Here is a 26,819-nt window from a genome sequence, read left to right as displayed (position 1 = left end):
TCTCTCTTTCTGTATACTCTCTCTCTCTTACGTTCTCCACATCTCTTTTTTTATCTACCTGGAGGGAGCCAATTCTGTCAATACAGTATAAGCTATTATTGGATATCTGTTCAGAATCAAAATCCCAACATGTCGATAGCTCCGATCATCACCTTCAAAGCAGGTATCTGCGACCTGGATGTACGTGAGCTTAGCTTTCCGGACCCGACTGGGATAGTTCGATGATCAACTCCATCATCCGGATGTACTCTTATCTCTATTGCAACTTTACTGACAGTTTTAATCCAGCTCTCTAGCGCCGCCGTAAAGCCGAAGCCCACCCCAGGCTATGTCTACCTTTACTCCGAAGATGATCTTATCCACTTCTGCTGGCGCTCGCGTAGCGCCTCACTAGACGAGCCCGAGCTTGACCTGGTGATGATTCCTTCCGATGGCAGCTTCACTCCCTACAAGCCATCCGGTAGGGACGCTACGAATGGCCGGATCTTCGTCCTGAAGTTCTCCTCTAGCTCTCAGCGATACCTGTTCTGGATGCAGTCCCAGTCCCAGCACGAGGACGGCGACCCAAGCTGGTTCAGCCCTCGTGACTTAAAGCTTGGAGAAATTGTTGATGTTCTGCTGCAGGGTGAGGATGTTGATGTAGAGCACGAGATCGCCAATCTTCCCCGTCGGCCCTCGGGCGGTGATGACGATGAGACTATGGAAGATGTGGAAGGCACCCACCATGATCACGGCCGATACCACAGCACAGGCAGCGGTGGTGCTGGCCCCGATGCGACCGGTGGCGACGTGCGTGAGGAGGGACAAGGGTCGCGAGAGGGTGGTGCCGATGGTGGACGAGCGTAGGTACATATCTCTAACAGTCTTGCTCTAGGACATCCAAGCTAATTTGCCGTTCTTACAGAGCAACTACCGAGGAAGACCCAGCGTCGGTTGTCCAGGACTTTTTGAAGTCCCTGGGCGGCCGCCAGAGCCAGAGCCAATCCCAAGATCCCGAACGACCATCTACGACACTCCAAGACCTCCTTCCACCCTCGACCACGCTGCAATTTATCGATTCTGCTGATACCACTACTGCTGATCATCTTCTGAGCTTCTTGCCACCCGCACTACTTTTGCTGGCTCAGGGCAATGCTGAGGCTTCGGAAGCCGACACAGACCCGGAACTTGCCCAGGCTGCTCTACTATCCCTCGACCTCTCCCAGAAAAAGGATATTCTCCGAAAAGTGCTTCGTTCCCCCCAATTCATGCAAAGCTTGGCCAGTCTTACTGTAGCCCTCCGTGATGGTGGACTTCCGAGTATCAGTGAGGCCTTGCAGATCCCCGTGGCTAATGGAGGATTTATGCGGAGAGGTGGAGTACCCCTTGGTGGTGGCGATGCGGTAGATGCGTTCCTGGATGGCGTTCGGCAACACGTTCAAGAAAAGGATTCTCAGATGGAGACCGATTGAATTATAATCAGTATGTTTATTTTGAGATTTTGAGAGTTCAATGTTTCAAGATATTCCAAGACACATCTGAAAGTTGTAGAACTATATTTGGACTGAACCCCACTAGGCAACACAGTTTATGTTGTAAGGCTGCGTCAGCATCTGGTTAAAACCGATTGTAATTTTTATTTCAGAAGCTGAAATTACGGAGTAGTTATATATATAGTATGGAGTAACTAGTTAGTTATGTAGAAAGCAATTAAAAAATACGATGTATGTATAGCCCTACCGAGGTATGTCAGCCAAAAAAACAACCTTGACGTTCTAATGTAAGAATATCCATAGGCGCATGCCGGGACTTGTCCACTTTAGTGTAATTGCGATCCGGACGCTCTTAGCTCATTTTCAGCCTTGGAAGCCTGTCTCTTTTTCTTGATTTGTGTCTTGTATTCACACTATTTTCTGTTCCTGTATTATATATACATCTTTTTCCCGTCAAACACACGTGTCACCACCGTGTCCGAGAACTCCTCCGTTCGGCCTGCGATGTCTGCGATTCGTTAATTTCTGATCCTGCCCGACGATGGCGCCAGATAGCCAGTACCTTGATAATGACGAAAACGCTCCGCCGAACCAGATCCCTCTCCAAGATCTCTCGAAACCGGGAGATGCCCCTAACGAGCGCGGGAGAAGCCGCGCGGGGACGGGTCTCTTCTCACGACAATCATTGATCGGGAGGGGGTCGCGCAGTAATTATGAGAGTGTTGCAGAAGAGTCTCCGATCGATTCGGCTGCACCGAACAGGGATCCATTCCAACCGGCACAAACGCGCTATACAGAGATTGCTTCCCCACTTGATGACCTGGGTGGTTTCGCGCAAGCGATATCATCGGTTGGCCTCAGTTTCAATGGGCCACAATCAAGGGCATCGCCCCCGGGACCATCAGCAAGCCGTGGTTTTGACGATTCTGCTTCCGACCTTGACGTCGTACCTCTAGACACTTATGATCCCCACGACTCCCACGGCTACAACCCCCCAGCAGACGAAGATGATACAGTACGGTTGACCGATCCACGATATTTGCAACCAATGAGCGGTGCTGCTAGTGTAGAAGGCCGACATAGCACGGACACTGGTCACTCTGTGAATTTTGGTGGTTCAAGATTGGGCGATGATCTTCCTCACTTGGAGGATGGGATGGGAAGCCGTCGTGGTAGCAGTGTCCGGGGTCGATCGCGTTCTTTGTCTCCATCGTCGTCCAGCGGGGCTCTGCACCGGGCCGGCTCAATGGTCAAATCCATGTCGCAGCGAGTTGTCAATCTGAGTAACGAACCGGAAGTTGTACAGCAAACGATTGAGAGGGGGGAGCTTGATAAGAATGCACGAATGGACGGACCCCCGGTCTTGCCCGCGATGGTAGATTATGCACATGTCTCCAACCAACAGGCTCAAACAGCTCGAGAGAAACGTTCCTCCAGCAGGTTATGGAGGGATCGGAACAATCCATTTAAAGGAAGGTCACTTGGAATCTTGGGACCGAATCACCCTCTTCGACTCTGGCTGTGTGATATCCTGGTGAATCCGTTCATGGAACCCTTCATATTGATTGTTATCGTCATCCAGACCATCTTGTTGACCGTTCAAGATACGCTCCCTTATAACCCGGACTCAGTGAGATTCGGAAGCAGCAAGTTTGATTGGGTTTTCTTAGCCATTTTCATCATTTACACGCTTGAGATAGGCTCCAAGATTTTGGTGTCCGGACTTATTCTCAACCCTGTCGAGTACAGTACACTTAATCGCAACCTCGGCATCAGGAAAGCAATCGCAGAGAAGGGCAGGAACCTGATCACACCGCATCGACAGGGGACAGTCAAGAAAGCATCGATGCTTCCGGCTGAACCCCAAGCTTCAATCTTGCGAACATTTACAGGGATGAACGGATTGGACCCCCAGGTCTATGATGATCCTGTACAAAAACGTCGCGTTAGGCTTGCCCATCGCGCGTTCCTTCGACACTCTTTTAACCGGCTTGATTTTGTAGCCGTGGTCGCCTTTTGGGTATCCTTTTTCCTTTCAGTTTCGGGGGTTGAGAAAACACACCAACTGTACATCTTTCGCATGCTCAGCTGTCTCCGAATTTTACGTCTCCTTGCCATGACCAACGGCACTTCGGTAAGTGTTCTGTTACGAGGATATGACTTTCAGGATACTGACCAATTAATTCTAGGTAATTCTTCGAAGTCTTAAGCGAGCAGCTCCTCTGCTCGTCCATGTCGCATTTCTCATCGGTTTCTTCTGGCTTCTTTTCGCCATCATTGGTATCCAGAGTTTCAAGTCCAGTCTCAAGAGAACATGTGTTTGGATTGACCCCGCAGGCCAGAGCAATTACACATTGAATGATCCATGGGACACATTGCAATTTTGTGGCGGGTATCTCAACGAGACGGGAGGAAAAATGCCATGGCTTGACCGCGATGGTATGAACTCAACTTTCAGCCCCAAAGGATATCTTTGCCCTCAAGGTTCTGTATGCATGGAAGGTGACAATCCTTACAATGGAACCGTGAGCTTTGACAACATCCTGCACTCCCTGGAGTTGGTCTTCGTGATCATGAGCTCCAATACATTCTCCGATCTGCTCTACTATACCACTGACACTGACTACCTCGCTGCGGCTCTGTTCTTTGCCTGTGGGTTTGTCATTTTGAGCTTGTGGTTGGTGAACTTGCTGGTCGCGGTTATCACGCACTCATTCCAAGTGATTCGAGAAGAGAGCAAGCGCAGCGCTTTTGCCGTCCACAAACTCGATGCTGTTGATGAAGATGACACAATGACTCGCAAAGTCAGTCGTCTCAAGCGTATATATGATCAAACTGAGTGGATTTGGGTCTGCCTCATCATCTTTGACCTTGGCGTACAAGCCTTCAGAAGCTCGTCTATGTCTGCCCAGCGCGCTCAGTTCATCGATACTACCGAGACTGTTGTCACCCTCATTTTGTTGGTCGAGATTATCTTGCGATTCGCCTCGGATTGGCGCATCTTTTATCGAAAGCGTCGTAACTTGACAGACCTTTTGCTTGTAATCATTACCTGCGTCATCCAGCTCCCGCCCATCAGGAACTCAGGTCGTGCATACACAGTTCTCACCTTGTTCCAGATTCTTCGGGTCTACCGAGTGGTACTGGCTTTCTCTGTGACCAGAAAGCTGATCGTAATTGTATTCCGCAATACAGTCGGTCTGCTCAACCTGATATTTTTCCTATTCTTGTTGACCTTCTTATCTGCCATTTTCGCAACACAACTTTTTCGAGGCCAGATCCCAGATAAAGATCCAAGTGGCGCGACGATCATGATCACGTTTTCGAACATCTACAACTCATTCCTGGGAATGTACCAAATTCTGTCGAGTGAGGATTGGACCACGATTCTTTACAATGCAAGCGCATATACGACCGGCTTCAACACAGCCTGGATCTCTGCCGCATTCATTACTCTTTGGTTCATTGTGTCCAACTTCATCATCTTAAACATGTTCATCGCTGTCATCCAGGAAAGCTTTGATGTTTCAGAAGATGAAAAGCGAATGCACCAGGTCAAGGCGTTTTTGGAACAGAAACAAGTCCATGGAGCACCCCAAGGAAACCTAGCGCTCTCGAAAATCCTTCGTATGGGCCGCGATTCAGCCCGGTACAAAGATCCACTCGACCACGGTCCTGCAGCGTTGGAAATGTTGCTGAAAGATGCCGTGGTGCAGGAGTTCCTTGATGAAGAAGAGACCAGGAAACGACAACAGGAAAGACCGAAGGATACACGCAGGGTGAGCACAATGCTAGAAGGCGCGACTCAAGAGATCATTCGACCAGGCTGGATCTCACTTCTATGGACGAAAGCCACCACGCTTGTTATGCGAAGGGAACCAAATCCTTTCTACTCGAAGCTGAAGTTTTCGCGTGCTTACGAGGAGCTGGATCCGAGAACCATGGCAAGAGAAGTTGTTACTGCGGCAGAGCAGAGAAAACGGGACCAACGAGAATACCTCGTGAAACACCCTAATTACAACAAATCACTGTTTCTTTTCCCGCCGCATAGTTTCGTTCGGAAAATTTGTCAGCGAATTGTCGGCCCAGGACGCGGCCACCAACGAGTTGAGGGTGTGGATCCATACAAGCCAGTGTGGTATGCATTTTCTGCCTTCATTTATGCAGCCATTGTCGCCATGGTGTTTCTCGCCTGCATTACAACACCCTTGTATCAGCGGCAGTATTTCCGTACTGACCGCAACTGGTTCGTCTATACTGACTTGAGCTTTGCCGTTGTGTTTACTATTGAAGCGACCATCAAAGTGATTGCCGATGGCTTCTTCTGGACGCCGAACGCATTTTTCCGCAGTTCCTGGGGATTCATTGACGGAATTGTCTTGATCACGCTGTGGGTCAGTGTCGGCGGCTCGCTCAAACAGGACTGGAGTGTTTCCAGAGCTATTGGCGCCTTCAAAGCGCTGAGGGCGTTGCGTCTTTTGAACGTCAGCGACAGCGCCAAGGACACTTTCCACTCTGTCATCATTGTCGGAGGATGGAAGGTCATTGCTGCCGCTGCGGTTTCTATGAGTTTCCTCATACCATTCGCCATCTATGGAGTCAATCTGTTCAACGGACAAATGGTCAGTTGCAATGACGGCGACTTTTCCGGGAACTTGACCAACTGTGTCAATGAATATGCCAGCTCGCCATACAATTGGGACGTACTTGCTCCACGAGTGGCTGGGAACTCTTATTATGACTTCGATAATTTTGGTGACTCCCTCTTCATTCTGTTCCAAATTGTCTCCCAAGAAGGTTGGGTCGACGTACAGGAAGCTGCAATGAGCATCACTGGAAAGATGATCCAACCGCAAGATCTAAGGGCGCCGGAGAACGGGTTATTCTTCGTGGTTTTCAACTTACTTGGAGCCGTGTTTGTTCTGACACTGTTTGTGTCTGTGTTCATGCGCAATTACACAGAACAAACTGGTGTTGCCTTCATGACTGCTGAGCAACGTTCCTGGTTGGAATTACGGAAACTTCTCCGACAGGTATCGCCCTCGAAACGATCGTTTGATGACCAGAGCAAGAAGTTGCGACTGTGGTGTTATCGAATTTCAGTTAAGAAGCATGGCCGGTGGGCATGGTTCGTGACTTGCGTCCTTGTAGTTCACTTGCTATTACTTGTGCTGGAATACTATCCCGAACCCGACTGGTGGGAGCTGCTTCGAGGTAGGTTTTTTTTTTTGCCTTGGTTTGAATGTTGCTGTGTTACTGATCGGTCAATATAGCTACTATATTCTTGGCATTCATGCTCGTCTACCTTGCGAATGTCTTCATCCGACTGGTTGGTCTTGGATGGCACCGATTTAGCCGAAGTTCATGGGATCTGTACTCTCTAATCGCCATCCCCGGCGCTTTCATCACCTCCGTCCTTGACATTTCATACCGTGAAAGAAGCAATGCCGTGGTAGAGCTCAACAAGCTTTTCCTCGTGTCTGTTGCTCTGCTGCTTATCCCAAGGAATAACCAGCTTGATCAGCTCTTCAAGACAGCAGCAGCTAGTCTGTCCGTGATTGGAAATCTTCTAGCTACCTGGTTCGTGCTGTTCTTGGTGTTTGGCATTGCGATGAACCAGGCGTTCGGCCTTACCAAGTTCGGCGAAAATGAGGATCACAACCAGAACTTCCGCGATGTGCCTAAATCACTGATCCTGCTGTTCCGAGCAAGTTGTGGAGAAGGATGGAATGAATTCATGGAGGACTTCGCTACTATGACCCCGCCCTTGTGCACGCAGAACGCCAACTTCCTTGACGACGACTGCGGAAGCGCACCGTGGGCCCGAACCCTCTTCATTGCATGGAACCTGATCAGCATGTACATTTTCGTCTCGCTGTTTGTTTCATTGATTTTCGAAAGTTTCTCCTATGTCTACCAGCGGAGCAGCGGGCTGTACGCGGTCAGCCGCGAAGAGATCCGCCGGTTCAAGCAGGCGTGGGCCACGTATGATCCGGACGGGACGGGCTTTATATCCACGGAGAAGTTCCCTCGACTCCTCGGTGAGCTCTCTGGTGTCTTTGCAATGCGAATCTACGAGGGAGAGTTCACGGTTGGAAGTATCCTAGAAAAATGCCGGATCGACCCTCAGAGGAACTCGATGAGCTCTTACGCAAGAAATTCGATGGTCTCGCTGGTTGAGCCACGACACTCAATGCGGCCAAACTCTCGTGTCTCGTCTGGCGTGGATATCGAGGAGCTCTCTCGGATCATATCGCAAATTCCAGTCCAAAGCATTCGAGAGCGGCGCAGACGATTGAATGCCTTCTACGAAGAAATCCTCGTGTCAGCAGACCCCGATCGCGGCATCTCCTTCCACCAGTGCTTGATGATCCTCGCACATTACAATGTGATTAGCGATAGCAAGAGTCTCCGCCTTGAAGAATTCCTCCGTCGCCGAGCACGGCTGCAACGGGTGGAAGAGGCAGTCCGTCGAAACACCGTCGTCGGTTTCTTTGATACCTTATACTGGTCACGCCAATTCCGCCGCCAGGTTGACCGCAAGAAGAGCGGTCGGATGAGCGTGGTCCCGACATTCACTGTGCCGGAGATCTTCGTCGACGATCCAGGCGACGACGACGACGAGGAGCATGACCAGCCAGGCTCCGGCGCGATGACACCCCAGACACAACCAGATCTGGACGGAAACTTCCCCCCTATGCTCTCACCAGTCTCGCACCACAGACGAGCCGAGTCCAGCCCAACTGCCAACCGCAATGCTCTGCCCCGCATCAATACCAATTTGAGCGGGTCAGTATCTAGCTCCAACACACCTACGAGGGAGTGGTCGAGTATCAGTCCCTCAATCACACCACGTCAAATGTATGGGGAGCGCACTTCATTCGACACTAACGACACGCAAGAGGCGCCTTCGGTTTCCGACACTTCGCGTCACAATAGTGGTATGAATGTACAAGACGTCATGCATTCGCTAGACAACTCCGCTTGGGGTGAGAGTATCCGACGAAGCTTCACACAGCGACGATCGGGCGATCGGAGTTCTGAATAAAAATGCTGTGTGTATTGATCTATATGAATTTTGGATGTTATCACGAAGTGGATGGTGTGGATAGTAGCGTGGTTTGGTTTTGGTTTTTTACTCATTCTTTTTTTTTCTTTCCCCTTTCTTTTCTTCTTTAGCATCATTCTCCTCAAATAGATTGAGGATTTCGTGGGTTTTTATTCATTTGGCTTTTCTGGCTTTGTGCTGTATACTACTCTCCTTGAGCATTTTGCATAGCAGCGGCGTGGGATTCCATTTCAACCCTATTTTTACCCTACTTTTACCCTATTTTTTATTTTTCATAGAATTGGATATACGATTGACTATTGACTATCGGACATTAAAAAAAATGATGATTGTTAAAACTATAGGAGACTACATGAATCAAGTGGGTCGAACTAGTTACTATTGGAGCCGAAAGAGGAAATAGGAGGAAAAGGGAATGAGACCTATGTGAACAAGAGTCTGTAGATAATATAACTATATATATAACACTATATAGTTATATCTTCTTCATATACATAGTATATATAATACAAAACCAGTCAAGAAAAAAGAACTCCAACCAAAGGCATTGTGTTAACCGTTTTCAGGAACAATCACATTCATCCGCATGCGTTCAATCCGTGTCTTAACTATCCCTGCAGCAGTCAGTCCTTGCAGTCAAATAGAGAATTAATAAACCCAACTAAATCCCCCAAGAACTTCTGTCAATCCTACAAATAGCCAATTCAATCCTATCTCAAATTCTCTACTATGATATAGTCATCCAAGTCTGACATTCCACAAACCAAACCGAAAACCACCAAACCACCAAACCAACACACCAACTCACCAACACACCAACAATGAAACATATCACTTCACCATTCCTCTCTTTAAGCACATCCTTCCGCTCCAGAAGTCCCAAATCAACCAGCGACACCTCAAGCCCAAGCTCAACAACAACCTCACCACCCTCCTCTCCAACATCCACCCACTCGCCCCCAAGCTCCCCACACCACCTCTTCAACCTATCCTTCCACCCCTCCAAACTCCACACCCACACATTCCGAGGACAACCCGACAGTGTCAAATACACAGAAAGTCCCAAAAACCAACCATCCCGCCCGCACCCAGTCTCCAATACCCCCCACAATGCCAACAGCGTGCTCCCCTGCGCCGTGATACGCGGCCGCTCGGCGATGGTTATCCGCCGACGACCGTCTAAGATCGACATGGCGCTGAGTGAAGAGCGGGCGCGATGTGATGGGGACTCTATTGAGAGACAGGGGTTGGGGTTGATGGAGCCGAGACCGGTGGATCTGGGGATTGGAGAGGTGAAGCCTAATTTTGTGATGGGCGGCATCTTTGAGGTTATGGAGGGGAGGGCTTAGGCTTGACCTTTTTTTTTTTTTCTCTTCTTTTCTTCTTTTTTTGCTTTACACTATTGCTTGCTATTTTTTTCTTTCTTGTTCGTTTTTTTGGGATTATACTGTGATACTCTATTTGTTTTAATTGCTTCAGTGTATTTCTCTGCAGTTGGGATTTTCTGCTTTCGGAAAAGAATGTGGGATGGGAAATATTGTATAGTGGCTGGATATTGGAAATATGTTGGATTTTGTACTTTTTGTGTTATATTTTTAAGTCCTTGTTGTAATAGCTGCCTAACTGAATACTTTATATCTTTATATTTAACGTTCTATTACACTTGGAAGGAAAGGAATATACTGTACTCCAAGGAGGGTCACGTAAGCACGGACCCTATGTGCACTCCCTCTATTCCCGGAACATAGGGAGACTAAAAGCCGTATATTATATAATCACATGGCCATGTTAATATTTTTCCTATAATAACTAGGGGTATCGCCTAATCTAACCTTAGAAGAGTAGAGTGTAAGCTAGTTACATAATCCTATAGGAATTAAAGTAAGTTTGGAAAGCTACAGATTTGATTTCATTTTTTTTACCATGGAAAGTGTAGTAGATCCACTCAAGAGTAAATATATATTTTAGTACTAATACTCAGTCAGCTTTTCGATATGGATCAACCATATGTACAGTGAATTGAAATAGGGATTTCCTCTCGAGTGCAGTTGAATGAGTCTCGTGTGAATATATATTTCTATATATAGCCGTGGCATTATATGGCTTGTTCACAGCCTAGGAACTGCCTAGGTAATGAGTAATGATGTTGGTTATTATACGCGAAAGATAAAGATAGAGAATGAGTAGATGAACAATTACAATTTACGTTTTATGTTGCACGGACCATACCTAACCTTGGAACGAGCCCTCGATCTCCCGGCTTATAAATTATGCCATGGTTCCAAGGTTTGATAACCTTACCTAGGTACCTACTAATAAATAAATAAATATATATATATATATATATATTAATATTACATTGTATTATATTATATTTTAATTCATAATTAATTGTTAAAGTTTTATCTCTCTATTTTTGTTTTATTGTGATAACTATAGGTAGCCTATATAAAACCTTATTTTAGAAACGTGTTTCCATATCAACTAACTAGATGGTCATATGTATAGTTATGTATCACTAGCTAAAATTAAACCTTTATATAGTTCAGATAACAGGCAGATAATAGGCTATCCGCCAGTTGGTAAGGAGTTGGTAAGGAGTTAGAAAGTATAACAGTATAGTAACGGTCAACGTCACCCTATCGAACTATATCTAGCTATAGTCTTCATAGGACTAGAAGATTATACTATTGCCATTGTTCTATCTGTTTGTAACTGTGCTTGGCGCCTAGATAGTTATCTTGCTTTTTCCTTCCCTTTCTTCCTTGATTGACCCACATTCTGTCCTCACCACCCCTTCTGCTACTAGCTTAGAATTTATTCTAGTTTCGATCAAACTGCCTACTTCATTCTTACAAGGTCAGCACAGAACGATACCACCAGGGCCTAAGTCAAGCAAGTTGAAAGTATTTCGAAATTAGGCCTTGTTTGTTGTTAACCTTCTCATTAATCATACATAATTCTTGTCAGGGTATTGTGAATCTAACATATGGCAAAGGCAAACAAAGATACCACAGATGAAAGAAAGCCAATAGGCCTAGAGATGCCTGGAAGAAGGGCAGGTTATGCTTCGCACTTGCGTTATGGTCATGACTGTGCAAAAAGAGAAAAACCAACTCGCTAATCACACATGATGCGGGTATGAAAAATTGCAAAGAACAAAGACGAGAGAGGGTATTGGCTGGTTGGTTAGAAGAGCAGCCAGGGCACACGCGCGTTGACACATATTAGGGCTTGGATCCCTGGCCCTTACGCTTGTTTGGCCACAACTGACCACGGCACTTGGGTTCACCGCACAAGCACTGGACGGCTTCAGGATCAATCTTCTGAGGAGTTGTGTTCTCTTCGCCCTGATTATAATCAAAGGTTAATTCGGTGCCAGGGGAGATATCACGGCAAGCGAAAAAGGCAAGGTTGTAAAGGTATTCGTCGGCATGATTAGTGGTGCAAACGGGGATGATCTTGCAGTTAGGGTTGCAAGAGTGGTTCATAAAGCGAGTTGCGGAACCAAACTTGCGGCCATCGATGACTTTCATATTTTTTTCCTCATCGTCGTCATCCTTGACATACCAGTCTAAAGAGAAGAGATAGGATTGCGTGTGCGAACCATCGGTGAGGTTCTCTCGCTCATCGGCTTCAGCCTTCGTGATGACCTCACCGAGGTAAAGATCGATGAACTGTCCACGGTGAATTAAGTCAGGGGACCGAAGACCTAATAAGATTAGTATAGATAGGCAAATAGGGAAAGGAATGAGACAAACCGAAGCCGCGAGATCCAGTGTCAAAAATCTCAAGTCTAACAGTTCTGCCTTTCTGAACAATGTGATTCCAGCACCGCCGCCCACCACAGCCACAACGGGAGTTGCACTCATAGATGATTGCCTTGCGCTTAAGGAAGCTTTTGTTTGCAACGATCAATTTCGGGTTTCTTTCACAGATCTCATATGGGACGATGCGATCTTCGGAATCTTCTTCCTTGCTGAGGCAATCACATTCAAATCGATCGCAGCCGTCAGTTTCCGTGCACGCACAACCGATGTTGAAATCCGAGTCATCGGGAATCCGTTCAACACCCGCACGGTACTGATAGCCATTGATAAACTCGAAGTTATCGGCTAGTTTGGCCAGACGCGTTGGGGACTCAACTGCCGTAATGACCGAAGGACCATTGATGCGTTTTAGCTTCTCGTCAAGAGTGTGACGGAGCTTAGCAAGGTGGTTTGTTTTGTCGAGCAATGGTAAGTTGAATTTTTTTAGATCTGAGCTTGATTTGAACGATAATGGGACCGAACGACGGTCAGCACGAGCCTTGGTAGTAGGGTATGCGGCTTTTTGAACTCTTTCCTGTTCGTCGGTTGTAGGAAAGATATTAATGTCCATGCCATTCACATTGGACACATTTTGTGCGATCGCGATCTCGCGCTTTTGCTTTGATGTCGGCGATGGGATCACAACACTGATTTGAGATGGCTTTATGTTTACTGGACTCGGCGTATGTGGGGAAGGGGAAGGGAAAGGGGAAGGGGAAGGGTGAGCATGTGAGAGGCGTGCACGCCGTGGCAACCGGGGAATATCACTCGACGAAGTATCTGAGGCATCCTCGGATACGTCCACGCTCTTTCTCTTGAGTGGAACAGTTGGTGGGTGATAAGCTAACGCTGTCACGAAAGGAAGCTTGCTCTGCGCTAAGTTATTTGGCTAGGAGCGATATTTAGTAATAATCAAATAAGTAGTTGTGTACGCCCACAGGATCAAATTGCCAGATAGTTAGGTAAACAGTTGGCTGGGGGAAAAGAAAGAATCGACGAGACAAAGAAAGGCATAGTGGGGCACGGGCCGAGGGGGGCTTAGGCAGAACAGTCTTTGGAAGATCGAGATGAACAGGCATAAGCACTTACGACTTCAGAATCGCCTGGGTTAGTCTCATCAGTCAGGTCGATGAATACACGGTTCTGGTTAGCCCCCGAACCAAGGGGAACGCGTCCCGCCATCCTAACCAGCGAGTAGGTGTTAGGGGGTGACAGACTTCAGAACGCGTGAAAAAACGCGTAATTTCTCGGAATCACGATCCCTTCCAGGATAGTGAAGATGATAGACGAGGAGAATAAGAAAAGAGAGGCTGTTGAGACCCTCGAAGTATCGATGACTCCAAGCTCTTACCCTAGAAAGGGAAAACAAAAGGATAGGAGCAAAATAAAGGCTGGAGAAGACGAGAAAATAGAGAAACGATATCTTCTAGAACCGCCGGTAAAACTAAAAGTTATTGGAAGAAGATGCAACGTTCGTGGCGGATGGTAGACGTGGTTGAAGATAGAGGGCTGAAGTGGTGAAGAAGTGAGGTTGAAAAATCGAGGACGGGAAGATCTCGTGGTGGAGCCAGACAGGTGCTGACTCAGCACCTTAATTCCCCTTACCCAGATAGGTAATGATCGTCCTAGCGTTAGCCTTAATTAATTGACAGAAAAACATGTCTATATTATTATTATTATTATTATTATTATTATGATATTCATGATTTCCATTATCGAATAGGTTAATTTTATCTCTTATGTCTCGAGTTTACCGTGTTCTGGGTTGATAGGGGGTATTCTGGTTGGTAGCCGCTGATTGGTGATTAAAAAGGGGTTGTTGGGAAGTTCGGGAACAGCGCCCAAGAAAGTTATGAGCTCCAACCGCCCGGTAACCCCCAAGCCCGAAGAGAGTCCAAAAGTACAGTAGGAAAAACTCTATATTATAGAACTCAACGCCCGCTATCGATTGGTATATTTACCAACACGATCACACGTGGGGATCGGCGTATATAGCGCTTTGAAAACTTGAGGGCAAAGGCTGTTGCAAAGTCTTGGCATCAATGTCGGGCCGCAAAGGACTCATGATGATATCACTAACCCGATATAGCTCGCTATTGCATACATGCTGCTATGCGGGGATAGCGCTCCAGAGCCTGCTCTTCGGCGACAAAATGGAGGTGCATCCCCCGTATACTATTACAAATCACGCAACGGACCTGACTTCCAAGGTTCACCCAATCAACGCCCTATGTGTTTGATGACTCAGCATCGGAGTTCGCCTATTTTATAGAGTATTTATAGTATAATTATGTAGAATGCTATATGCGATATCATAAATAGGTCAGATTATGTAGAATTTGTCGGCGTCGCATGTGTTTAGGAAAAAAGGCCAAGTATAAAGGTTATCACGTGATCATCTCTAGGACCTCTATTAACGCCTTAGTCGTCGTATATATGCGCAACCCTGGAAGAGATTCCGGTGCATCCGGTCAGCTTTTAAGAGCTTCTGGCCCTCCTAAGCCCGCCCTAATAAAGGCATTTTTTGAGTGGTGGTGAACGCTGGAGTTAGGGGAGTGTTTATAGTGTTTATAGTTCTAAACTAATAAAAAATGAATTATTTTTATCCTCTAAGGCGATAATAGATAACTAGCATAGATAGCTCTGCTTACAGAGAGCCTCTATTTGTAGTTTTTATTCTCAATTAGTGAGTTATACGATAACTAGGAACGTATAGGAATTTCGACGCTTTGGGCTACTCGGGAGGAGTCGCTTTACTTCCGCCAACTGGTCAATTTGATGCGCCGCCCCCGGGCGCACGCGCACCCATAGCCCCGCCCGCTCCCAGGCCAGACAGTGTGTCTATGGGCTTGGGTGACTAGGGGCTACACAACAGCAGGCGTGAGTCGGGGTCGCATCGGGCCCTAGACCCTGGGTCCTGCACCCCGCGCACCGGGCCTTGGTGCCAGCCACAACAGCGACTGCTATGCCCGTGACGTTTAGTCACATCGTTTTTTGCGAGTATCATTAAAGACCTCGAGAATCAAATTGAAGTTCATGTACTCCGTAGTTATATATATTTCCTTTTTCTTTTATTGCACACATACCATAAACTTGCCATCTACGTAAGACAGGGAGGGTATGGACCCTAGAAATTGTAGACACTATGCCTGGGTTTGATTTTGAGCCCCTAGGCTAGAATGTAGCTATGATCTTTCTATACCCTTAACTACTAACTAAATTAAATCTGGTAGTATTTTTCAAACGATATAGATAGCACATTCGATCTAACATTTAAGGGGGAGGTTTCCGGTTGAACCCCGTTTAGAGTATCATCAGCGAGCCACCCATGGATAGATAGCTGAAGGCATATATGGACTGTATGGGTTGTCCAACAACAGAGAAAGGAAATATGCTAACTTACTTGATTGGATTATAATAATACTTGGACCTGAACTTATTTACACAGTACAGGGCAGTTTACGAATACGAAATCCTACGGGAGATTGCCGCAACTATTCTGTATTTTGTATGCCAACATAAACTTCAAAACTGTCGAACAAAAGATACAACATCATCTCCCTAGGCCACAGCAGCCGATAGATGACACGGAGGGGGAAGGGGAGCAAAGCAAAAGAAAAAACGCTAGCAACCATAAACGTCTTCACTAATATACACCATGAAGACCAAAGTGCAAATCTAGCTAGGTCAATAGGTATTGACATAGGCGAGTAGTACTTAGGTTCAGGTCGAAAAGAGAAAATAACGGGCTAATGAAGATAAAATGACCCCTCTATGAAAGATGAGTGGAAAGCAAAGATAGCAATGGACATGCAAATGATAAGGGGCAAAATGGATGAATGCTCGTGCGTGCGGATGCGTCGTAGATGGATGTAACTCAGAAAAAAGGAAGAAAAACCGCCAACTGTGTATCGCAAAGACAAGGGAAGAGATCTTGTCATAGAATGTGCTCCTTGGCCAATTATTTTATGTCAATGAGACAGGTCACAGTTTCAATGCATCGAGGATCTTCTTCGCCATCTCTCGATACTGCCACATGCCACCTGATACCTTCTTGAATTGAATACCATGTAGGGAGAACAAGGGCACCTTCACGATCAGGATTTCGAAGCGGAGGACAAGGTTCTCTCCAGTGTCGCTCTGTACACGGGTAGTGGTTTCACCAACGACACGTTCGCCGACCGGACCACCCTGTTCCCGTGCAACATATTCATCCGAGCCGTCCGAGTTCGTGGTGAAACTGTGATCCGGCGCAGCTTGGGCTCGACGAAGTTTGGAGGACCCAGTGCGGCTGTCGTGTGGGGTTTCATCATGGTTGAGAAGGCCGCCAAAGCTGATACGACGGCGATGCCCTGATACTTGCCCCTGTCGTTCTGGACTGGGAGGGGCAACATCAACGACCTTGTCGAGATCGATGCTGGGGGCGTGGCGGCAGCTAAACCCACCCTTGATCTCGACATACTCAACCGCAAGCTGCCTCAAGACCCGAATAATGTCGGCCCGAATGACGGGCAAAGGTTTGCTGCTGGTGGTAGAAACACTGAAAAGACCCTTGAGGAACACTGGTTTGGACAGATCTTCTCCCTCGTTAGCGCTCTCCAATGCTGTCCCTGCGCCGGAGATGTCTGCATCTGTCTCTTCGGGTACGTTGGCCTCTCGGGTAGCCTCTCGCCGGGCCCGGCGGGCCTGAATACTTTCCCGCCGGGCGTGTCCCAGCGACATGGTACGCGCCGCGTGCGTGCGTCCACCAACCCTCACGCTGGTCGGATCTTGCTGATTATTCGGAACAACGTGATCAGAGTCACTGGTAGAGGGCGGTTGACGGTCTGCAGTAACGTCCAAGGCATCTGCATCACTTTTCCATGCGGCTCTCCGAGTTCGGTAGTCTGCCGAATTGACACTGGTAGACCTTTCCAGGAATTTGTTGGACCGCGCATTGCGTTCCGATGATCTTGGCGCCGCTAGAAGATCCTGTTGAGGTCGGCTGTCATTCGAAGACGTCTCGCCTGCAGATGGCTCCGCTCGTCGGGTTCTCCTTACACTGAAGCCACGGTTCATCGGAGATGCTGAATCTGCAGGAGGTTGAACGTTGAGTGTGGGTGTGTTGGGGGTATTGACGCGTTCACGATCCACATCGCGGCTACGATCCTTGGTCCTGCGAGTGCTGAATCTTCTCAAGATTCCAGCAGCAGTGCTCTCTTTCTTGGCGGGGGCGTCGGGCTGCGAGATTGGGACTGCGTGCGTAGATGGCGAGGAAGGATGAAGTATCTTGATTCCTTCTGAGGCTTCGTCCTCACCATGAGTGCGGGCGCGTGGCCGAGACCGTCGCCCAGTATCCTTGTCTCCCGCCAACTGGTACTGATTGGTGTGGGCGGCTTCCGGGGGCCGCAGCTCAGGCACATGGACTTCACTGGTTTGACGAAGACCAAGGGCACCAGGACGTGCTTCGACCCGCTCTCTGTCAATCTTTTCTTTGACTAGATGGTATGTGGAGACCAACGGACTGTACGCATTCAAAGGGTCGTTGCCTAGTTGCACCGCCTCGGCTGAAGGTGCGGAAAGGGTATCACGACTGGCCGCAGAGTTTCGTCGTTTGTAGAAATCGAACACTCCTCGTTTGCGCTCCGGGTGACTGGAAACAGGTTGTTGTTGTTGTTCGCGGAAGTACAGCCGGAGGGCACGTTGGTAATCTTCGGACTCCAATACTTTAGTCAACTGAGCCGTGATGTATTCCGGAGGCCCGAAGTCAAAGCCGGTCATCTTTTCAACGACCTCTTGATCCAGAGGTAGCTGCAAAGGCTCACGATGAGGGAGGTGATTCTCTGGAGGGTTACTAAAGCCCTTATTCATCCAGGGATGGCTCATGATCTCGGACAAGCTGGCACGCTGCTTGGGGTCAGTGACCAGCATGCGGGATATAATGTGGCGACACTCTGCGAAGCCTAATCAGCAATGCAATCAGAGAAAGCATCCTTCCAATGTTGACTTACCGGCAGTGAGACCTGGCGGGTACTCCACCACACCTTTCTTGATTTTGGCATGCAGCTGAGGCATACTCTGATCATCGAAAGGTACCTTTCCACAAACCAAGACATAAAGGACAATCCCAAAGCTCCAAACATCAACTTCGGGTCCCGTATATTGCCTGGCCTGGAGCAACTCCGGAGCAGCGAAATACAGGCTACCGCAGAATGTCTTCAACAAACCTCTTGGGGAGAACAAGTTGCTGAGACCAAAATCAATGATTTTGATATCACCAGTCTTACTGATGAGGATGTTCTCAATTTTCAGATCGCGATGTACGATGCTGTTGCGGTGGGAGTAATCCAATGCGCTGGCGATCTGTCGTGCGAACTTGCGCGCCTGTTTTTCCTTCAGTTTGCCATGGGAGATGATATAATCCAGCATTTGGCCACCGTTGACATATTCAAACAGCATGTACCAATGGTATGATGTTCGAACAACGTCCCGCATGCCGCAGATATACGGATGGTTCACCAGGCTGACGATGGCCGCTTCTCGAGCTGTCCGAATCTCCTTTGAGCGATCAGCTCTCTCTGTCTCCCGGGTGGTGCGATGTTCCTCGGTCGAGAGTCGTGGCACGATTTTAACGGCAACCTGCAACCGTAGTTAGTATTGTGCTGATAATTCGAAGACAAGGATTCGACTATTCCTACCTGTTCTCCAGTCTCCATATTTTTCGCCAGTTTTACTTTTCCCATACTTCCAGCACCTATTGTTTTGCCTAGAGCCCACTGACCCGTCGGCGTCGTGATCGTAGTCCGTCGCCGAGGCGCGGCTGCGGCTGCGGCTGCGGGGGCACTTGTTGCGGTCGCATGTTGCGGTGGCAGTTGTGAAGCCGAGCCCGGTGTCATATCAACACTGTCTCGCTGACGGCTCTGCGTTGAGGGATTTCTTTGATGCCTCCGGCCAGTTTCATTTCGAGCGGTCGAGGGGCGTTCCTGAGATCGGTCCGATGACGTTTCTCGACGAGGCATGCGCGCGACATTGGATGCGTCGAATTCGCGCCGGGCTGCACCATCAAGTGCAGTGTGGTTTGAGGGAGGACGTCGGTCCTGGGAAGGAGTCTTCGAATGTGATAGGTTCGTTGGCGTAGGAGGCTGGGTCGTATTTGACGATCGAACCGCTACACTGCGTGTCCGATGCGGGAGATCCGATGGGACTCGAGAGGGACGAGATGTAGTTGAGTGGCTGCGGACCACAGTGGATGTTTTAGTTGTCGGTAACGACATCGTGGATGGTTCTCCTTGAGGGGTTTGGAGCGGTCAAAGGAATGAGCGGGGGAAGAGATGAGGGAAGCCGCAGCCACGGCTGGGCCCCGAGCACGGTTGATGCGGTATGAGGATTGTCTCACGGGATGAAACAAATCCCGTAATGCGGATGCGATGGAATATGATGATACTAGAAGGACAAAGATGGAAGAGGGGGTTAAGGGTAAGAGGAGGTTGGGATGCGGAGATCGTCTAGGGGCGACAACTTCTAAGGTTCCAAGGTTGCAAGCTCTCGAGTTGATACCCAAATTCTGTTTGAGGCTGGGTTTCACCCCCGAATACGCCCCCTTTTTTTGCAGAAATTCTTTTAATTCTGTTTTAGTTCTTTTAGGTCATTGATTTATTTATTTATTAAGGGAATACTATTGGCATGCATACAATACTGTGACCACGTCAGCACCTGCCTACACCTGGGCATGGCGAACTATGTCGGTCTTTAGCCACGGTCACGTGGGCCGAGGTTCTATAAATATCCGGGAGGTAAGGATAGTATTCAACATGATAAATCTGGCATTTATAGAATGTGATTTCCATAAAGAAGTGCACAGTTGACGTGAGAAGTGGGAAAATTACCACTTCTGTGGTCCGAAAGTCTCTCCATCTGCGACAGTCTTTCGAACTGTAGTATAAAGATAGTCCTATGTTCCTCATTAGGCCCACAAGAATAAATGTCAGGATATAGTTACGTACCATGGTCTCGTTTGGAGCTGTATTTCCCCACCACTGAGGTATCGAGACATTCGGCAGAATAATGGCGAAGAAAATAACAATGGTGGACAGAATGAGGCCTGAATCAAGCCCTGCAGCGGTGATGTAGTTGTAAGTATGCCACCAGCCACCCCACCGGCGTCGAATCCAGTAGTTGAAAATGAGACCAAAGCTAACCCACGAAAAGAAACTCAAAGGAGTGGCCCTATAAAATGATTAGCATCTCGTAACCGTGAATAATAGCGCCGGGAATGTTGTAGACCTACGGAGGCAACCAGGCCATAGCACCTAGCATCCTGTTGATAATATTAGCATATTCCATCAAAGATGATATTCTGTGACTTACACAGGTGCATTTAGGAACCTGAGCTTAGACCGAGGGAATACTCGTATTAAGACATAGAATACCACCGGAAGAAGAGCGCCGATCAGCCAGAACCATTGTATTTGAGCGTACATGGCGCCGGGTCCAAACATGCGCTGTGGGCCAATAACACCTAAATAAATAGTTAGTACGGAGTTATATACTAGGATATATCTGAGACATAGCAAACTGACCCCACACGATGCTGGATGAAAAGAATGCTCTTCCGTTTGGGCATGTAAAATTCCCTGACTGAGTACTGTTCCCAGAGATCGTTAATAATATGTTCTCTTTCCAGATGTATGCATAACATACGGCGTGCAAACTTCATCGATATTGCCTAGAGTCCAATTCATGACTGTAATCTGAACGATACTTGCCCATATTGTGGCAACAACTTGACACATGAAGGTGACGCGGGGTGGCACTTTCATATAATGGGCCAGCTGTTGTTGAAGAAGAGTCAACAATCCGATCCACTGATATGGGGAGGAAGTTACTTACTTTGAGATCCGCACAGTATACTTGACTATTGATACGGTCAGCCTTCATTCTGGAAAGAGAGCATTAATTCTTACGCTTGTCCCAAGGTGATGGTGCTGAAGACCTTGAATACCATGACCCCAATTGGCTTTCCTGGGATCATAAAACCTGCTAAGAACGGCGATAGGACATTGAGCGCTACATTATTTAGCATTGCACACACACACACACACACACACACACACACAAGAGGCGCAAGACCGCACGTACACAGCGTAATATTAGTGATTCCGAGAATCATGCAAGTCGGGATCTGTTGTTTGGGTTAGAAATAATCTCCCAGTGATCATAACACAACATACTATAAAGACCACGGCGAGGATGATCGAGACAAAAAAGGCCCACCCTATGTATTTTGTCAGATTTGAGCATCAGACCCAAAGAGGCATCACATACAAGGAAGCTGCGAATCATATGCTAGAATTCCTGCAAGCCCTAACGCGATCGAGAATAGGAATAGTGCCGCATACCACCAGTCAGGTGCTTCCCTGTACTTCTTCATCATGGTAAGATGAATATCAGGTTCTTGTTCCCGAGCAGCCCTAAATTGATGCCAGATCTGCTTTCGATGGAAGAGAATAACATGTACAATAGCTGCTGTAAGGGCTGCAAACGACAGTCCATAGTTCAAGGCAAAGGTTGGAGCCAGGAACATCGGTGAGTATGCCTTGTATTTTTCCTCGTCAAAAGAAAAACCAGAACCTAATATTTTGGTTACATTGTAGGCATTTTGCGTGTTATCATAGGTGCTGGATGTGTTGATCGGGAGATAGGCGGAGTATCTATATTGCTGTCAGCTTTGAAATAGTCTGGTGAGATATTGCAGCATACAAAGCCCCAGAGTAAGAGATCCCGATTGTGGTGATGATCACGAACACCATGAGCCCAATGAAGGTGTTGACAAGGGCATGGACGGGTGCCAAGAGTGGATCTCCGAGATATGCGGAGACGTAGCTGGTTATAATTAGCTTTACATCATCAACGCGGTTCTGCGAGTGACGGGGACTATAGATCTTACGTCCAATCAAATGTGATAGGAACGAGGGAGAGTCCTGTGAAGCCTCCGAACAGCTGGTTCAAAACCACATTGTTGGGTCGAATCCCTACAGGAGAAAGGAGTCAGCGCAAGTCAGGAATGAAACAAATCAACGGGACCTTACAGGTGACAAAAGCAAAAACAGAGAGTCCTTGCCATAGGACCCCCGGTATCCTGCAGTTCGAAGAAATTAGCACATGTAGTTCGGATTGGAATAGGAGAGCCTTACCAATACCAGACGAAAGCCCCAATTGTCACATATAAAAAATATCTGTAGCGTGAGATGCTCCATCCGTGGGTCTCTGATTCATCCGAGGAGCTCCAGTCGTGAAGGGCATAAAACAAGGAAGTATTCGCAAATTGACTAGGCCAAATCAGAGCAGCGGGCCTTGACATTATGAGTATTGGCAATATTATGAGTATTGGCAATATTGGGAGAGAAGGTCCCAACCTACCAGACGAGGAACCGGCGGAAAATGCCAGCTAGTGACATACCAACAACCTGACTGCTCAAAGCGAATAAAAGTTGGAATCCCCATCCAAGTTCCATATTATAAAGTGCTGAGAGTGTATGTTAGACCAATATTGATTTAACGCCAGATATATTGCTCACGCTTTGCTTTCAATGCCAAGAGAGCATCCGTACAATAAGCATATCCGATCGACACACTATACATTGCTTAGCCTTGATGTCAAACCTTAGATGTGATCAAGATCCACCCACTTTGCCATGATCTGGAAACAAAAGGTCAGCTTTATTTAATTTTGAGAGTCAACTTTCAAGAGCTTACTGTGATAACTGCATGCTCTTTGATGGTGAAAGGACCGGTATTCAACGTCCATTCCACTCCAAATGTATTGAACTTCCGAGTCGGCATTGTCTTGGCCCACAAACAACCCATCGGATAGACCAGCAACTGCACGACGATGGCGGGGAACGAGATGGCAGGACTCCTAATGCAATATGAGCAAACAATTTCCTACTCGAAGGCTGCATCGGAATCAAAGCCCACCTCATGCTCAGGAACATGTTAAGTCCACTTCCAAGAGTAGTGAAAAACATGCCCAGCACCCAGGCGCGTACGGTGTTTGCAACTTCTCCGCCATCTGTGTTACGCACCGCAGCACGAACAGACTCATATTGGGACTCCTGAGCGAGAGTCTTTTCCAACTCGGCAGCCTTTTCCTGATCACCAGTCTTGACTGCCTCGTTAATGGCATCGATCTTCTCCTGTGGCAAATTTGGATCCCACTGGTGGGAGAGTTGAACCTTGTGTAACTCTTGGATCGTGTCGCTTACTGACTTGCCATTATCGTTTGGCATGTCGAGCTGGGATGGGTCAAGGCCGTCTGTGACAGGCAGGTGTGAAGCCATTCTGCAGCAATAGGGTAGCAGGTGACCTGGTTAGAATTTCACCGAACAGTCGACTTAGAATTAAAAGCTTCTGTATTCATTCAGGACTTATAATGGACTTATATTTCTGGCAGATAGGAAGAAATAAAGCAAGAAAGAGAAAGAGGGATTAAGAGATTCAAGGGGGCTACCTATCATAGAAAACAGCCAAGAGGCCTGTTAACTGTATACGGCGTTCAATTGAGCTTGAATTGCCTTATCTAGACTTGGCAATGGCTACATATACCACCTATGTAGGTTTGTATGTAGAAGTTCAACCTGGGCCGCTCCCCTTGCCAGTCTAGTCCTTAGAAGAATAAGTTCTCTAAACACAATGTAGCATTTGATTCATTTCCCCGCATTTTAGTATTACTCCTATCCCCTTGGACCGCGGACTCTAGATTATCATCCCGTCGAGATAACAAAGTACTGCTTTAGGTATAAACGCGGAGAAAGACCACGCAACTTTATAAGCTAAGGTTACTCCGCGCGATATGACCGAAAATCAACCATTCGGACCAGCCAGCGATATAAGGTATACTGTCGGATAAACCACCCGATGTAGTATTGTAGGATTTATTAAGTTTAATTCAAATGCATCGCTAAGATAGTATAGGTTCTACTTTAGCCGGAAGCCTGTACTTTTCTTTTTCAATCTGACGAACCTACGAAAGCGCTTCTTTTGATTTCCTGCCCCAAAGACTCAACTTCGAAAGAAAATAATCTTAAAAATAAGCAAACTCATATATTTCCGAACAAAACAGAGTGATAGCCGGATTTGGCCTGTCATGGTATCTGTTACTTCACCTAGGGGCATCGCCATCCAGCGCGCCCAAGCCGACACTATGCGCGACAGGATTGAGCGCATCACTGAGGATCTCAAAGATATCAAGGAATTTTTCCCCATCAGAATATCTCCCAGAAGAACAAAGAAGTTACGCGAGTTCCTTACATCTGAGCTCGACTCACTCCGCAGCCAGCCCTTTGATCTTTATGATCAACAAGGGAAGGTAGATTATCTTCTGATAAAAGGCTACCTACAAAGACAGCTGCGAGAGTTGGAACTCAACTCTAAACAAGATGAAAAGACCGCACCACTTTTACCGTTTTCAGACACACTGCTGGAGCTGTGTGAGGCCCGTGCCAGGGTAGTGTCGATGAATTCAAAAGACGCTGCCCAGAAGCTTGTTGAATCCCAGTCTCAAATCGCAGCCGTGATAGACATGGTCGAGAACCACTCGACCAAGATCCGGATGGAGAAAGCAGTTGCATTTAGAGCGGCGAGAAATATAGACTCATTGCACACCAACCTGAAGGAATGGTTCGAATTCTACAAAGGCTACGATCCGTCGTTCAACTGGTGGGTGTCACATCCATATGGAGTTGTGGAAAAGGGCCTGAAAGATGTTTCAGCAAGTATCCGAGAGAACTTGGCTGGCATTCGCCCAGGTAACGAAGATGCGATAGTGGGTGATCCTATCGGTCGAGAGGGTTTACTTAGTGAACTCTTGGGTGAAATGATTGCCTACACACCGGATGAATTAATCTCGATCGGAGAGACGGAGTTCAAATGGTGTGTTGGTGAAATGATAAAGGCATCACGCAGCATGGGGTTCGGGGATAACTGGAAGCAGGCGCTGGAAGAAGTCAAGAATGACTTTGTCGAGCCTGGAAAACAAACCGAATTAGTGCGAGATCTCACGATGGAGGCAATCTCCTTTGTCGAAGATCATCAACTCGTCACCGTTCCACCGGTTGCCAAGGAGAACTGGCAGATGTTTATGATGTCCCCCGAGCGCCAGAAAGTAAACCCTTTCTTCCTCGGAGGTGACTGTATCATTGTCGCATACCCAACCGATCAGATGGACCATGAATCCAAGCTGATGGGGATGCGCGGGAACAACATCCATTTCTCCCGCGCTACGGTCTTCCATGAGATGATATCTGGCCACCATTTGCAGATGCACATGATTGCACGATATAAACCCTACCGCCAGCTATTTGACACCCCGTTTTGGATTGAAGGATGGGCTCTGTATTGGGAGTTTATTTTGTGGAATGACGAGCGGTTCGAAAAGACGCCGCAGAACCGGATCGGGATGCTGTTTTGGCGACTTCATCGATGTGCCCGAATTATATTCTCCATTAAGTTCCATCTTGGACAGATGGCTCCTCAGGAATGCATTGATCTACTCGTTGACCAAGTCGGACACGAACGTGCCACTGCAGAAGGAGAAGTGAGACGATCATTGAATGGCGATTATTCGCCGTTATATCAAGCCGGGTATATGCTGGGTGCGTTGCAAATATATGCACTGCGGAAGGAGATTGTCGAGACGGGGCTCCTTGCTGAGAAGGAATTCAATGACCGGTTTTTGAAGGGGAATTGTATGCCAATCGAGTTGGCGCGGGCCTTGATGCAAGATCAAACGTTATCGCGTGAGCACCAGCCGTCTTGGAAATTCTATTCCTTATAAGATCTTGACCAAGGCACGAAATACCTATATGAATTGCTTGTCTCACGGCTTTGGGGGGCTGACCCTTGAATGCCAGCATGCTATTGATTTTCTGGCAAAATCTTAATGGGTCTCTACTAGGATCGATTGGAACTAGTAATCCTTGGAAATAAATACGAATGAATGAATGTTTTTTCATTCTCATTCTCATTGGCGGATTCAGATACCGGGGACTCTGACTTGCTGAACTGCTGCACTTCCAAGGGTAGTCGAGACGAGACCTTGTTTGGGAGCGCATATGGGATCTTCAGATCAACTACGTCATAGGCCCATACAAAAAGCTCGGCGCTAGTCATGACCTACATACTAGATTGGACTGTACGGAGTACAGCATACAGTTACAGTGTGCGCATCAGAATCAGTGTCCAACCACGCAGTCATATAGCCACATCTGGATAATATATCATTGTAGCTTTATTAATGGAAGGTTTACTTTTTAAGCCGAGGTCTTTCAATGACTCTAATTGCCGAATAAAGAAGTATAATATTAGCTTTAATTTGCCTTGATTGTAAGTCAGGTGTGCACTAAACGATTCTCCATAGGACCACTACCTACTATGACAGCATACTAATATTGCATCCATGGAGTACTGACCAACTATTCTGTAGCTGCGTTG

At 47.4% G+C, this 26,819-nt stretch overlaps 8 protein-coding genes across 8 annotated transcripts; 4 read left to right on the top strand and 4 right to left on the bottom strand.

Moving 5' to 3' along the window:
• Positions 1-28: 28 nt before the first annotated feature.
• N7516_001416 (uncharacterized protein) lies at positions 29-1,460 on the top strand. The gene is made up of 3 exons (XM_057214138.1): positions 29-180; positions 289-842; positions 905-1,460. Exons 1-3 carry the CDS (start codon positions 130-132, stop codon positions 1,449-1,451), a joined length of 1,152 nt encoding a protein of 383 aa, XP_057076021.1. The 5' UTR covers positions 29-129; the 3' UTR covers positions 1,452-1,460.
• Positions 1,461-2,013: 553 nt separating this feature from the next.
• On the top strand, positions 2,014-8,520 carry cch1 (calcium channel protein CCH1; the record flags this gene model as incomplete). Its single annotated transcript, XM_057214137.1, has 3 exons — positions 2,014-3,606; positions 3,662-6,686; positions 6,746-8,520. The coding sequence occupies 3 exons, from the start codon at positions 2,014-2,016 to the stop codon at positions 8,518-8,520; spliced, it is 6,393 nt and encodes a 2,130-aa protein (XP_057076020.1).
• Positions 8,521-9,362: 842 nt separating this feature from the next.
• N7516_001414 (uncharacterized protein) lies at positions 9,363-9,890 on the top strand (the record flags this gene model as incomplete). The annotated part of the gene is made up of 1 exon (XM_057214136.1): positions 9,363-9,890. One exon carries the CDS (start codon positions 9,363-9,365, stop codon positions 9,888-9,890), a length of 528 nt encoding a protein of 175 aa, XP_057076019.1.
• A 1,878-nt stretch (positions 9,891-11,768) lies between these two features.
• Positions 11,769-13,532, bottom strand: clrD (uncharacterized protein; the record flags this gene model as incomplete). The annotated part of the gene is made up of 3 exons (XM_057214135.1): positions 11,769-12,253; positions 12,303-13,239; positions 13,440-13,532. 3 exons carry the CDS (start codon positions 13,530-13,532, stop codon positions 11,769-11,771), a joined length of 1,515 nt encoding a protein of 504 aa, XP_057076018.1.
• A 2,802-nt stretch (positions 13,533-16,334) lies between these two features.
• kin1 (putative serine/threonine protein kinase Kin1) lies at positions 16,335-19,603 on the bottom strand (the record flags this gene model as incomplete). The annotated part of the gene is made up of 3 exons (XM_057214134.1): positions 16,335-18,283; positions 18,341-18,968; positions 19,028-19,603. The coding sequence occupies 3 exons, from the start codon at positions 19,601-19,603 to the stop codon at positions 16,335-16,337; spliced, it is 3,153 nt and encodes a 1,050-aa protein (XP_057076017.1).
• Positions 19,604-20,211: 608 nt separating this feature from the next.
• N7516_001411 (uncharacterized protein) lies at positions 20,212-20,809 on the bottom strand (the record flags this gene model as incomplete). Its single annotated transcript, XM_057214133.1, has 4 exons — positions 20,212-20,280; positions 20,333-20,555; positions 20,617-20,646; positions 20,697-20,809. The coding sequence occupies 4 exons, from the start codon at positions 20,807-20,809 to the stop codon at positions 20,212-20,214; spliced, it is 435 nt and encodes a 144-aa protein (XP_057076016.1).
• A 479-nt stretch (positions 20,810-21,288) lies between these two features.
• N7516_001410 (uncharacterized protein) lies at positions 21,289-23,668 on the bottom strand (the record flags this gene model as incomplete). Its single annotated transcript, XM_057214132.1, has 13 exons — positions 21,289-21,395; positions 21,468-21,510; positions 21,560-21,603; positions 21,654-22,039; positions 22,089-22,211; positions 22,276-22,360; positions 22,418-22,467; positions 22,523-22,681; positions 22,749-22,854; positions 22,907-22,962; positions 23,018-23,028; positions 23,085-23,247; positions 23,307-23,668. The coding sequence occupies 13 exons, from the start codon at positions 23,666-23,668 to the stop codon at positions 21,289-21,291; spliced, it is 1,695 nt and encodes a 564-aa protein (XP_057076015.1).
• Positions 23,669-24,474: 806 nt separating this feature from the next.
• On the top strand, positions 24,475-26,163 carry N7516_001409 (uncharacterized protein; the record flags this gene model as incomplete). Its single annotated transcript, XM_057214131.1, has 1 exon — positions 24,475-26,163. The coding sequence occupies one exon, from the start codon at positions 24,475-24,477 to the stop codon at positions 26,161-26,163; it is 1,689 nt and encodes a 562-aa protein (XP_057076014.1).
• Positions 26,164-26,819: the final 656 nt, after the last annotated feature.

The sequence above is a fragment of the Penicillium verrucosum genome (genome assembly GCF_028828655.1).
Source record: "Penicillium verrucosum strain IBT 35672 chromosome Unknown utg000001l_segment0_segment0, whole genome shotgun sequence".
NCBI classification, from domain to species: Eukaryota; Fungi; Ascomycota; class Eurotiomycetes; order Eurotiales; family Aspergillaceae; genus Penicillium; species Penicillium verrucosum.
The sequence above is the reverse complement of the archived record's forward strand: the minus strand, read 5'-3'. Positions and strand labels throughout refer to the sequence as shown.